A 14,451-nucleotide genomic window follows, 5' to 3' on the forward strand; every position below is an offset into this window, starting at 1 on the left:
ATAACATACACTCTATTCTTATGTACGTTATACACTAGCCCAGACCTGATGCTGCATTCAAACATCCATGTCTGTCTTACTGCCCTTAGGTCATAAAGGGGTATGTGGAAGAAGAGTTTGTAATGCCAAATTCTTTTAGAAACAGACATCTATTATACAGACTCATGACAGTGTCTTGACTGCTAGATGCAGAGCTGCATTTATTGGTGAGATTTATAAAATTGTGTTTGCTGCAAATGTCTCTGGGTATAGGCAGGCAGTCCAACCTTCCTCACTGTGTCTTGTTAGCACATCTCACCCCATGCTCCCTTGGCCCAGCCCACCTAACACACACATTTCACAGCTTGCCTTTTATTCCCAGATGTGACACACTGTAGTAAATCACTGCAGAGATGAGACATTTTACTTTAAAAGAAAAATAGCAATAAACACCACACCCCTGCTCTCTCACACATTAGAATCTATACAAAGTTGTAAATACACATTGCTATTATTGGACTGTCTGGCAAGCCTTACATCTGGAGCCAAATCAAGTTCCCCATCTGCTGGTTTTGCCTCTTTTAATCAACATTACCTTCTTGATTGTTTGCAGAAACAACTTAATAACAGTTGAGAAAAAGGAAAATCCTAGGAACAAAGGGAGGAAGCAATGGGAGAAAGCCAGACTGAGATCTAACGTGCAGCCCTTTCCCTCCTCACTTACAGACCCACGTATTCCTGAGGGATTACTGCTTCCCCCGGCCCTGTGAACCCCAAGTCTGACACAATTTTACCTAACATATACAGCACTCTGTTTTGCTATTTCATAAAGAACTAAAAATGACTTAGCCCCTAGGGCCTTTGTTTGTTTGTATTTACCACAAATAGAAATAGCTATCTATAGTAAACTGTGAAAGTTCTAGATCCCCATGAAGAAACCCTGATGAAGAGCAGAGGAAAACTTAGGGGTATGCATAAAGAACACTTTGGCAGCTAAGGTGCCTGCAAAGGGCATGCAACCATCTCTGGGGTAGAAAATTCAAAAACAGCCAGCACTTTGAGCTATTCCAATATGACAAAATGAGAGCCTCCTGCACTCCTGCTTCTTGATCAAGCATGACAATTTCTTCCACTCCTACAGACACCAGGGCTTAAAATAGTAGTCCTGCTTAGAGCACTCTCCGTGGGAAGGTGCACTAAAGCTCGGGATGAGCAACCAACTCAGAAAGAAACTTCCTTCCTTACCTGATGTTCACCAGTGCATGTGTCACCTTGCTCGCAGCATCCTTCCACTGGCCAGCATTGGTGGAAAGCCTAAGGACTGTAAGAGAAAGCAGACAGCTCTGTCAAGCTCCCCACACAAACCAAGGACAAGAATCGAAGACACAGCTCAGGATAGCACGATTACAAACACCAAACAAAACCTGTGCCAATCTTATTTTTAAAAAGACAACAAATGAGGGCTTCTAGAATCTTTCAACAATTTTCTCCAGGAATTTTTCTTTCTCTGACTTCTCACTTTTCATCAAAGTAGTCAATACTCCTTTTCTGCCCCAGGCAGTTCCTAGCCCCTCCCCTGATAACAGGCCCCAAAATTTAGTTTCTGTATTCACATATATACAAATAAAATGAGGAGATGGCCCAGTTGCTCTCTAGTGAGAGCAAGATGACCTGAGTTAGAGCCCAAACCCATAGAAAAATGCCTGGTCTAGGGGCGTATGTTTGTCATTCCAGCACTGGCAAACTGAGACAGACAGAATCCAGGGGCTTGCTCCTGGCTAGTCAGCTTTGTCTTCTTGGCAAACCCAGGTCAATGAGAGGCCCTGCTTAAAATGATGAGGTGGACAGCTCCCCTGTAATAACCTGAGATTGACCCCTGGCCTCTATGCACAAATGCCTGCACAACACATGCATAATCACAGGTATCTATTATAGGAGTGACATTGTGAGGGCAACCTGGTTGCCATGTTTACCATTTCCCTAATGGCAAGGGTTACACTTGATTAGCATGGAACTATGTAGACCAGGCTGGCCTTAAACTCATAGCACTCCTACTGGCTGAGCTGGTGTCCCTTCTTGCTCCACACACATCTTTATAAACCAGTCATACATCCAGCCAAATAGGACAAATAACTTCTCTAGATAGAGAATGACCATGGTTCAAACAAGGAATAAGCTGTTTGGCTTCTCTAGCTTACACAGGTAACCTGCAAAATGAATCAATAGAACACATTCACCATCTGACCAAATTCTCCTTTACAGACACATTCTCAGCGGGAGAAAAGATTACAGAAATACAAAAGTGAGCATATCCCTTGACAGCTATGATTTCAGGCCACACAGGTATTATAACCATGCCGTTTAGAAGAGACACAACAGCACAAATACTCCCTGGATGATGAATAGAGAGCAAACATTTAATTACGTTTTTGTTTTTGCTGTCTGTATGCATGCACACGTGCATTCATGTATATAGGAACATGTGTGCATAGAGAACAGAGATGAACTTCGTCCTCTATCGCTCAGCACGTTTTTAATTTTTTTTTTTTTTTTTTACTAATTTATGTGTGAGTATTAAAGTGCATGCTTATGGAGGTCAGAGGCAATTTGTGAAGTTGACTTTTTTCTTCTAATGGGTGGGTTCCAGGGATTAAGTTTAGGTTGTCAGGCTTAGAGGCAAGCTCCATTACCTGACAAGCCATCTAGATGGTCCCTATACCTTATTTTTTTATATATGGTCTCTTACTAAACTTGGAAGTCACTGATTGACTAAACTAGTAGCAAGCAAGCTTTGGATCTACTTGTCTCCACCTCCACAGCATCTCCACAGTCATAACTGGCTTTTAAATGTGTGTACTGCTGACTCAGGCCTCCATGCATGGGCAACAAGGATTGTACCCACTGAGCCATCTCCCCAGTCCCCAAATATATAATTAAAGACTGGTTACAGAAGCAAATATGTGGACTGTTTACAAAGTGTTAGGCACTGGACAAAGGTTATATATAATATAGCATAGAAATAGGTGTTATGTAACTGTTTCCTCCAAAATCAAAACATTCCATTCTGCAGAGAAGCTCTTTAAGCAGGAAGAACTACTCAAGACACTTCAGGAAGTCCCTGAAACTGACCAGATTCACCAGGTCCCTCCATGCAAGAATTAATAGCCAAGTTCCTGAGAGTCACTCTCAAACAAGCCAAGCAACCAAAAGGTCTCTTTAGATAAGCCCAAAGTACAAAGAAGACCCAAGAGAGTAGACTAGCTGCCCAGAAGAAGCAAAGCCTGCTGAGCTGCCTGAAAGAGGTTTAGACCAGAGTCACTTAGAAAGGACATTCTTCAATCCTGAGCTACCTGCAGGCTGTGCAGTATGTTCCAGGTTCCTGGCTTTTGTTAGCTGTCATCTGTGCTGGGGTGGACATTAGTGATGACGCTGTCTTTGAGTCATTACCATTCCTGTAACTCTTCACCCACTCTCTTATAAGTAACCCTAATAAAACTAACTGGCTCACCAAGTTGGATTTTGTTGTTATCTATACTTTGGTAGATCCTGAGCTTCCTATATGATGTGAGCAGACATGTATGTTGTGTTCCCCTTCCGCCCCCCAAAAGTCTTGTCACACAACAATAGGAAACTCAGAATCAGAGAAAACAAGTGATTGTGATTATTCATAGTTGTTTTGTTGGTGTGTGTTGTTGTAGTAATTATTTAAAAATCAGCCGCCAGCCAAGCCAACTATCTAAGCTGCAGCGTCTCTGCCTAGCTCAACCACATGACCAGAGGCCACGTGCATGCCACAGCTAGAAACGGTCAGCCAGAAACACCAGCCCTGCCACCCATGAGACACCAGCATGGGAGATGGCTCTGCCAGTTTTCCATGCTGTCTCTGCAGGGCTGGGCAGTGCCCGGACCATCCCGCCAACCACATGGGCTCGGTACAGATGAGACTCTAATGCTTAGATTATCCAAAGGCTTATATATTTAGTAATGATAAATAACAAGATACTCTTACAATCAGAGGTGTAACCCAATACCCAACCTAGATATACCAACTACCTTTGACTGGTACAGACAAGCGAACATCAGCCTCCATGTCCACTTCTCTCCTTCTCCATCCCCCCCTTAGCTCCTCCTCCTCTTCCTCTCCTTTACTCCTCTTCTTCCCCTTTATTCCTCCTCTTCTTCCTTTACTCCTCCCACCTTAGTTCCTCCTACACTGTGTGTGTGTGTGTGTGTGTGTAAAAGTCTAGAAGGACTTTCCCTTTCCCAGCACCCTTCTGCTTTCAAAATTGTTAGATTATGTTCCTAAAGCTAGCTACCAAGGTCTACTCCTTATTTGGCCACTTCCTCCCTCTAAGACTGTCGACCAAGGTCCAGCCATCAAAGTAATGTAGTCCAGCAATCAAAAGTCCCTTTTTGGCTGCCCTAAGTAACATGTACAATCAAAACAAACCAACTCCTTCCAACAGTTTCCCTTTTCCCTTTATAAATTGCTATTTGCCTGTGAGCCACATCTGTGGCTGGGGAGACGGCTCAGTGGGTACAATCCTTGCTGCCCAAGCATGAAGACCCAAGTCAGCAGCACACACACAGAGGCAGTTCTTTCTCCACTGAGACAAATATCACTTCCCTCTTTCCCTTGTCCTTTTTCTCCCCTCTCCCTTGTTTCTCTTCTCTTCTATCCCTTCCTCTGTCTGACTTGTCTCTTAGTCTCTGATCTAATCTCTTTGTACCATGAACATGGCCTTGGGGTTTCTTGTGCTGACTTCAAGGGGGTTATTTGAAGAATTTTTTGGTTTGTTTTCAAATATTTATTTGAGGGAGGGAGAGGGAAAAAAAGTGTGCACACGTGCACATGTGGGCGTGAGTATGCTTGTGTGTGCTCCATCTTTGATGGTTTGGTGAAGGGCTGGGATGAACAACAAAGCATGAACAGTAAAATGTAATTTGAAAGTTTCAAACTGTCATCACTACTTTCTATTTGAAATAGCTAGTACTTGGGTAGGACACACACACAGTAAATAGATCTAAACTTCAATCACGATAGATACCCCCACCCCCTTCCTTCCCACTGAAAATTGAACTCTGGTCCTCATACTTGTAGTGTAAGCACATTACCAACTGATTTGTCACCTCAGAACTTAATAGACCTGGCTGTCTTGGGCTTGCTTTGTAGAGCAGGCTAGCCCCAAACTCACAGAGATCTGCCTGTTCTACCTCCCAAGTACTGGGATTAAAGGTCTTTGCCACCACACACAGCCTTATTAAAGACATCTTAGCAGGGCTGGAGAAATGGCTCAATGGTTAAGAGCAGATGTTGCTCTTCCAGAGGGCCTAGATTCAGTTCCTAGCAGCATGTCAAGAGTCTCACAACCTCTTGTGACATCGAGTTTCAGGGAACTCGATGCCTCTGGCCTCCATAGGCACCTGCACACATGTGGCTTACACACACACACACAGAGAGAGAGAGAGAGAGAGAGAGAGAGAGAGAGAGAGAGAGAGAGAGAGAGAGAGAGAAAGACTACAAATTTAAAAACCTACCCCTCAAGACAGTGTCTCCTATAACTCCTGCATGTTACGAAGCACTCTACCAACTGAGCTATATCCCCAACCCCGCTTTCTATTGTTTTTTTCCTGAAGACAGAGTCTTATGTAGCCCAAACTCTAAACTTGAATTTCTCCTGATTTAACTTTCCAACTGGGATTGCACAGTTACTATACTATATCTATAGCTGATGACCGATCTTAGGTCTTTATGTTTGCCAGGCAAGTACTTTACAACTAAGCTGTCTTCCCAGCCAATTTACTGCTACTTTTTGAGACAAGATCTCTTGTAGCCCAGATTTGCCTAGACCTCTTTATGCCAATGAGGATAACCTTGAACTTCGGATTCTCCTGCTTCTACCTCTAGAGTGCTGAGACTACAGGTGTGTGCCAGCACACACTGCTATGATGTGCTGGGCTTGAATCCAGGGTTTCCTACATTCTAGGAAAAGCACTATCAGTGGAATTATATCCTCAGCCTAAAGCTGAAATTGGGGTAAATTTCTTTAGTCTTTCTTTCATGACTTTAATAGTGTGTTATTTCTTTTCTGTTTTCCATAATTTACTATATAAATAACAGCTTTAGCTTGAAGTACAATTACAATGTGCACGTAGGAGTCAAACAACAACTTTTGGGATCTGTTCTTTCCTTTCACCATGCATTCCAGTGACTGAAATTGAGTAACGAGAATTGTACAGTAAGCATTGTTACTACCAACTGAGCCATCTCATCACCCTGTCCCCTTTAACACACTTTAAAAAACATTTTGTCTGTACGGGTTTGTTCCTGTATGAGATTATATATACCGTGTGCATACACTTAGGTGCCTGCAGAGGCCAGAAGGCATTGGATTCTCCTAGAAATGGAGTTATAGATGGTTTTGAGTCACTGACATGTTTTGCTGGTAACTAAACCCAAGTTCTTTGCAGGAGTTAAGTCCTTGCTAGCCCTTTTAAAACATATGTTATTATTTATTTTACCTCCTACTTCTTTTATAATATAGGATCCCAAGAAGAGGCAAGTCTTCTGTTTTGTTCTGCTTTGTTTTTTAAAGGGTCAACAAGAGAAGGATCGAAAAAAGAAACAAAAGAGATGAGGCTGTAGCTCAGTAGATAAGAGCACTTGCCTAGCATGCAGGATGTAGTTCCTCAAGGATGCTATCCACCTTGTATTTTGAGATGGGGACTCTCAATGGCCTGAAGCTCACCAAGTAGGCTAGGCTAGATGGTCAGGAAACCCCATGGATCTATCTATCGGGTTGGTTTCTGGAATTCACAGAGATCTGTCTGTCTCTGCCATTTGAGTACTGGAATTAAAATCATTCACTATCATGCCTGGCTATGATCTATTTATTTCTATATCATACAAAGGTACTATCCAACTAGTGAATCTCTTGTACCATTTTCTTGTTACTTATCAGACCGGGGCAGAGAAAGACAAGAAGAGAAGACAGGAGCTTACCCATGGAGTAGAGGTTGTCAAAGCTCTGGTGCATGCGGATAATCTCATAGTAAAGCTCATCGTAGCTGCTGGGGGTTGGCAGGAATGTGTCACCATATGTGATAAACATATTAAACAGGTTCACAATCTGAAAAAGAAGCAATAGCCCTTATCCAGGCATTACGCTGGGAAGATCAGAATAACATTACTAGTGGTATGCTGTAGGCATCTCTTATTGGTTTCCAGATATATACTATTTTGGGGGGACTTTGTAAACTGGTTGTAAAACAATTATTAAAAATTCACTGATAGCTGGGCGGTGGTGGCGCAAGCCTTTAATCCCAGCACTTGGGAGGCAGAGGCAGGCGGATTTCTGAGTTCGAGGCCAGCCTGGTCTACAAAGTGAGTTCCAGGACAGCCAGGACTACACAGAGAAACCCTGTTTCAAAAAACAAACAAACAAACAAACAAAAAAATTCACTGATAAAAACCAACAAATTTCTTACTTATTCTCCACCTTCATTCTTATCTAACTTATACATGTAGAAAGAATGCCCTATAATAGGTGCTGTCACGAGTCTCAACCCTGCATGACTTTGTTGTCATGCTGAGAGCTGAAAATTGGCCATCTTGGGCATGGTTCTTCAATTAGCAGATACTATAAAGTCAGGACTTCATCCCCCCCAAATACTTAACATTTATAAGCTGTATAGACAACTGAAAGGTTTGGTGCTTCCTTCTCTCCTGATTCACTAGTCAGATAAGCATTTCTATGTGCCCTTCAGAAGCCAAGCAACAATGATAGAACTACTTATCTGGCCCAGAGGCCTCTAGAAAGCTTACTTTTCGCCCACATAGAGACTGCAAGTGTACAGTAGAGTCTTAGCTGGAACCAAACTCAGTGTTCATAGAGATGTGCCCTGTATCCATGCTTCCCAGGACAAATCCATAAAGAAAATACAGCTTGGATCCCAGACCCTGACTCCTATTACAAACCTGCCCATTTCTGCCTTAGTATATTGGCTTTAGAAAAACAAATATTTTTATTAATACTCACCATAAGGGCCAATGTAAAAATGTTGTGTTTGGCCAAAAGTACGGTTTCATTTGACATAAGGAACTTCAGCAAGTTTATCAAGGCTTTAGAGAAAAAAACAACAGCAAATTATTCAAATCATAATCAATATAATCAATAAAAGTAAGTAAGGCCCAGCATGATGGCTCAGTGGCTTCACTGAGTGTGATGAGCAGTGGCTCCAGGATGCACATAGTAGAAGGAGAGAACTGGCTCCCACAACATGTCATCTAACCTCCATACATGTGTGCACAGGGATGTGCCCACATACAGACACACACACAAATAAGTAAATGTAATGAAACATCAAATAAATAAAAGCAGAATAGCTCTATAAAAACAGCAACCAAAGCCTTCCTTTATTATTAACATGTAATTGTGCATGTGTGTGTGTGTGTGTGTGATCTGATAGTAGTAAAAGGCTATGAGGAGTGGAAGATATGTTTGTGGGGGGTGAGAAAACAAGAGAGACTAATAGAATATATGTAACATGAAAGTAGAAGAAACTATTTAATGAGGAGAAAGGAACCAGCAAAGGAGGTAGAAATACATTTTTTTGGTATGATAACTTAAAAAAAAAAGTAAAACAGAAAAGAAACATACAACACTTAGACTAACTTACGGGTTATAGTGTGCTATTTCAATATATGCAGAAAGAAAAAAAAAAAGGCCAAATCAGGGTAATTAGTATTTTCCTTGTTACTTATGTTTAGAGCCTATGAGCTTTTGAGAGCTTCCAAGTTTTAAAAACATGGTAGAGACAGCAGGCCAGTGGTGGCGCACGCCTTTAATCCCAGCACTTGGGAGGCAGAGGCAGGCGGATTTCTGAGTTCGAGGCCAGCCTGGTCTACAGAGTGAGTTCCAGGACAGCCAGGGCTACACAGAGAAACCCTGTCTCGAAAAAACAAAAACAAAAAAACAAAACAAAACAAAACAAAAAAAACCCAAAATGTGGTAGAGGAAAGGCCAGGTTATGAGGAGTTAACAGTGTTCTTTAAGGAGGTTGGTAAAATAGCAGCTATCATCAATGGGAGGTCTCCTACCCTGTCCCCAGAAGGGTTTTTTGGGGTCTGTTTCATGGTTTTCATGTATATGCTTTTGAAAAAGATTGGGGGAAAGCTAACAAGTCTTTTATGTCAGAGAAGATTGCAGAGCTGGGTAAGCACACAGAGTTTGTGAACAGAGGCGCAAGTGCTTGGGAAGCAAAAAGACTCAGTGGGAGGGAACAGAGTGAAATCCAGCCTGTACTAAATGACACCATGTTAAAAAACAACCCTAATCTTCCCAGGTGCACGTCTTCTTATCTGCCCATTTAAGGTTTTAAAAACATCTACTTCTTTTCACCACTTCTTACAAGCAATTAAGCTCAGAGATATGATTGCTAAACTGTCAATCTTAGTGCTCAAATCCACTCCCACTCGGTGATCTCCTCATCAAACTTTCTCAATATACAAGTAACGCTAGGGCCCCTTCCACCTCACACTACTAAACTCTGCTGTTCACACCTGTCCTACACATCAGTGCTGGCAGGGCCACGTAGAGATCTGAATGCTTGCCAGACATGGCAGCCACACTGAAGGCCCCACAGCAGCACCACTACCCTGTGGAAAGACAGCTCATCAAAAGATGGAAAAGTCCTGGCAGGTAAGCTGGCACACGCTTGTCATCCCAGCTACTTTGGAGGCTAGGGCAGAGGCAGGCTGGTCCAAAGTTTAGGCCTACAGGGGCGACTTACTGTGACCCTGTATCTAAAGGGTTGGCCGTGGGAGAACAGACAGAAGGACTGTTGTGAATTTTAGGCTACCTGAGCTGTATAATGAGTTACAGGCTAGCATAGGTTACTGAATGAGATTCTTTCTTGAAATCAACCAACCACTGCCCCCCAAGTCCTGGTAATATAGCTCAATTGTAGAACACTTACCTACTTAGTGTGCATGTACCTATGTTCAATACCAAGTATGAGAACAAGAAAAAAAAATGCTTTTTCATTAATTTTTTAAAGATTTTTTTCATTGTGTATATGTGCACATAAGTGTCTGTGTCCTCAGATCCCTGGTAGCTGTAGTTACAGGTAAATTGTTAACTGTCCAATTTGGGTGCTGGGACCCAAATTCCAGTCCTGTACAAGAGCAGCCACCATTCCTAACCAATGAACAACCTCCAGCCTCCTACCACTTGGAGGGTGGGGCAGGATAAGATCTTAAGTATTCTAGTTGTACAAAAAGTGTAGCTTGTTCTGTCCACTCACAGCAACATTTACCAGAAAGAATTTTCTCTGCCTGACATTCAGGAAAGAGATTGACCAAACTAAGCAATCTTGATACATATAAAGTACTTTCAAGTCCCTAGGATAAATTTGCAACTTTAAACCCCTTTTTGAAAAAAAAAAAAAAATTAGCTGCCTTGCACTCATTCACTGAGGACAGTGGTTCCATCCTCCTAACACTACGGGTCCTTTACTGCAGCCCCTCATGCTGCAGTGACTCCCAACCAAAAAAGTATAGCATTGCTACTTCGAAACTGTAATTTTGCTACTGTTATGAGTCATAGCATAAATATCTGTGTTCTCCAGTGGTCTTTGGCACCCTCTATGAAAGCGTCAGCTGACCCCTGAAGGAGTGTTGATCCACAGGTTGAAAACACTGACCTAGGACACTGTCCATGAATCAGATTCAACTCCTGTGCCCATCCTGCCTCGCCCTGTACCAACTACCCTTCTTAGTGGGAAACGAGGAAACCAGTTAAAGCCTACAGTTCTCTCTCAGAGCTGGGATTATAAGCATGCATTTGACACCTGATATGTGGTACTGGGATTTGAACTCAGCTCCAAATGATTGTGCAACAAGTTCTCTTAACTACGAAGTGATTTTTCTAGTCCCTAATTTAGTTAAGTTATAGAGACAAGATTTCAAGGTAGCCCAGGCCAAACTGGAATTTGTAATCTTCCTGCCTGTGCTTCCCAACCAAGTACAGGGATTACAGGAGCACTCCACCACAACTGGCTTCATTGATTTTCTAAAATTACAACTTTTTTTTGTCAGCAAAGAAGTCCATTCTCCCACGCTGCCAGTGCTTTGTGTGAAGTTCACTGTTCTTAGAGAAGGGTTGTGTGCTTTGATTTGGACCAGCAGGGACAGGTGAGTTGACTGCAGAGGCGGCAGATGGAGGCCTGCCATACCACAGTCCTCACACAGCAGACAAGAACATTCTTTCTGCTTTAAAGGTTCACGGTTCCCCTCAAATAGCAAGGAGGTAGAGACGAAGAACGCAGGCACCCTGATTCATGTACTCTACTCCTGTCTGGAAGAAAGTTCTCTAGGGTTTTGTGTTAGAAAGGCAAATGATAGGCAGCTTGCCTTTGTGACGGTGTCTGTTAACAAGTAACCTAATGGACTAGTCTCAGCCAGGAGTCAGGGAGGCTCCACAGGTATCCACAATAGATCCTACAGTCTTCTTAGCTCCCATTAGTAGCTCTGAGAATACAGGCTGCCTATGTAAGAGCCACATAAAAATGACCAACCTCAGTCCAAACCTCTGTCCTTGCTGAAGATCACCTTACTCAGCCAGTTGGAGCTACCCACTGACACGTGCTGAGGCTGTGAGATCACAGCTGGCCTTGATCAGCATCCCAGACAGAAGTGCCTGTCGGGAAAACCTGTGTCCCAGGATATCTGTCTTATCTTGAACAATTTCAGACTGGAGAGACTGCAGAACCACACAGTCTCCCAAGGCTTCAGCAATTTCCTCATTCCAAAGCTCCTCGCCCTATCCTTATAAAGGGTTCTTCCCTTGTCAGGCTCCTCCATTTCCCAGAGGAGAGAGGCTAACACCCACTGTGTGTGCTAATCAACAGTCTCCTCTGAAGGTCAGACTCTGCTCTCTTTTTGTCTTCTGTCTCTTTACATTGTCTCAGAAATCTAACACCCTTCTCTCCCTCAATCCTAGCACTCACAAAAGTACTGTGAATGGATGAACACCTAACAGACTTCATTAACTCACAGGAGACAAGAGAAAGAGAGGGTAGAACATAAGGAGTAGAGAAAGACATGACTGTCACACATATCCAATCCAGAATATCAGAGAAGCGGGGCTTCAGCAGTGCCTGTGTGGTAATTAACAGGAATGACATCCGGAGGACGGGAACTGGGAACAATTTTGTTCCTGTGATGGACTACTGAGAGTCATGATCCCTGGGAGTGAGTTAGGAATGACAAAGTAATAATAAGAAGAGAGTAATTCTAGCACAAGCCAACAGGCAATTTGTGTCCAAACTGATGCAAACACAAGCAGAGCAAAACAGTAGGGAAGACAGTCTAGCTGGGATGCTTTGTGTGTAAGTACTGCAGAGACATGTTTATCCCTGATGATTCAGGTCACATGTCATTTTCCTGTGGCCCAAAGGTCACTAGGAAGTGAAATAAACCCCTAGAGTAGCAGTTCTCAACCTGTGGGTTGAAACTTCTTTGGGACCTCCTCACCATATTACCTAAGACCATCAGAAAACACTGACAATTATATTATGATTCATAATAGTAGCAAAATTATAGTTACAAAGTTGCAACAAAAATCATTTTCTGGTTGGGAGTGATCACAGCATGAGGAACTGTATTAAAGGGCCACAGCACTAGGAAGGCTGAGAGCCACTGCCTTAGAGGGTATTTCTTTTTGTTTGTTTGTTTGTTTCAACACTAAGAACTGAATCTGGTACTACTCATACTAGGCAAATGGCTGAGCTACTGAACCTAGCTAGAGGGATCTTTCACAGGCATCTAAAAATGAACAAAGCAACCTTAAACTTGGCTCCAAAAAACCCTACCATAATCCCTTGTGGTGGTTTGAATATGCTTGGCCCAGGGAGCTGCACTATTAGGAGGTGTGACCTTGTTAGAGGAAGTGAGTGGCTGTGGATGTGGATGTCCTAGCTGCCTGGAGGTCAGTTTTTTCCTGTCTGCCTTTGAATGAAGATGTAGAACTCTCAGCTCCTCCAGCCCTATGTCTATCTGGATGCTGCCATGTTCTCGCCTTGCTGCTAATGGGCTGACCTCAGAATCTGTAAGCCAGCCCCAATTAAATGTTGTCTTTCATTAGAGTTGCCTTGGCCATGGAGTCCCAAGAGAAGGAAGGTAACATCTGTAAGTGCTGCTTTACTCTTTATCATCTCATTGACTTCACATATATCACACATCATCTGTTCAGACAGTACCACACACATATCCTCTTCCCCCTTCAGACTTTCAGATTTAGAACTCCCCTCATACTAAGGCTGAGAATAAAATTCCAGAATTTAGGACCTCAAGAGGTCATTTAATCCAATTTCTCATGTTTTAGAAAAGAAAAATCTACATGCATTCCCATTCCTACCCACTAATGGTTAAACAAATTAACAATGGTGAGTCAATTTCACTAGCATTAGAATCACCATGGAAACATACCTCTCCATATGTCTTGTAAGGTGTTTCCAGAAAGATATAGTTAAAGAGGGAAGACATACTCAATGTGAGTGGCAGCATTAGTGGTGGGGTCCTGAACTGAAGTAAAAGGAGCAACAGTACTCACCTCTCTACCTCTCCTGAAGACACACACTGAGTCTAGCTACCTCACTGGCCTGCCACTGAGCCTTCTCTATCATCATGGCCTCTATCCCTAAAGTAAACCTTCCTCCCTTAAGTTGCATCCCATCAGATATTTGGACATAGTGACTAAAATAGTGAACATGCACACCAAATTAGGTAGTGATAAAACTGGGACTAGAAACTAGTCTCAAATTCAGTGTTGTCTGCATCGCCAAGACAGTGGATCTGGTCTGGAGTGAAAGAGCACAACCTACTTACCATAAATGCTGTGTCAGAACTGCTGGCTACACTGATACCACACTTCTCTAGATTCTTATTGATAACTTTCTTTACAAGATGCTCCCGGGTATTTTTCTGGCTTTTCTGTTCCCATTTGCACTTGGTGCTTGTGCTAGTTAGTTTAGTGTCGACTTGACACAAGCTAAAATCATCTAAGAGGAGGGAACCTCAATTAAGAAAATGTTTCCATAAGACCGGACTACAGGAAAGTCTATAGGGCACTTTCTTAATTAGTGATTGAGGGGAAGGGCTCAACCCATTGTGAGTGAGGCCATCCCTGTGAGTGAGGCCTGATATTTTGAGACAGAGACTCATGTACCCATCCCAAGTTGACTTCAAATTCACTACAAAGAAGAGACTAGCCTTGAACTCCTGATCCTCCTGCTTCCAGTTCCCACATGCTGGGATTCTAGACCTACACCATTATACTTGCTAAGTGTCTGTCTCTCTCCCCACACCTCCTCCTCTTCCTTTCCTCCATCCCTCCCTCCTGTGTACGTATGAGTGTGTGTATGTGTGAATGTATACATGCACATGCGCATTCATGACTATGCGGAGATTCC

The 14,451-nt window shown here is 42.8% G+C and overlaps 1 protein-coding gene across 4 annotated transcripts in view; it reads right to left on the minus strand.

Moving 5' to 3' along the window:
- The window catches only part of Armh3 (armadillo like helical domain containing 3), a 167,842-nt gene that overhangs the window by 67,003 nt on the left and 86,388 nt on the right, over positions 1-14,451 (minus strand). For all 4 annotated transcript variants that reach the window (XM_034520481.2, XM_076922898.1, XM_076922908.1 and 1 more), the window contains 3 exons: positions 8,019-8,101; positions 6,983-7,109; positions 1,225-1,300 (listed from right to left, as the gene is read on the minus strand). In XM_034520481.2, coding sequence (XP_034376372.1) covers positions 1,225-1,300; positions 6,983-7,109; positions 8,019-8,101 — 286 coding nt within the window. The remainder of the gene's footprint in view (positions 1-1,224; positions 1,301-6,982; positions 7,110-8,018; positions 8,102-14,451) is intronic.

The sequence above is a fragment of the Arvicanthis niloticus genome, chromosome 1 (assembly GCF_011762505.2).
Source record: "Arvicanthis niloticus isolate mArvNil1 chromosome 1, mArvNil1.pat.X, whole genome shotgun sequence".
Taxonomy (NCBI): Eukaryota; Metazoa; Chordata; class Mammalia; order Rodentia; family Muridae; genus Arvicanthis; species Arvicanthis niloticus.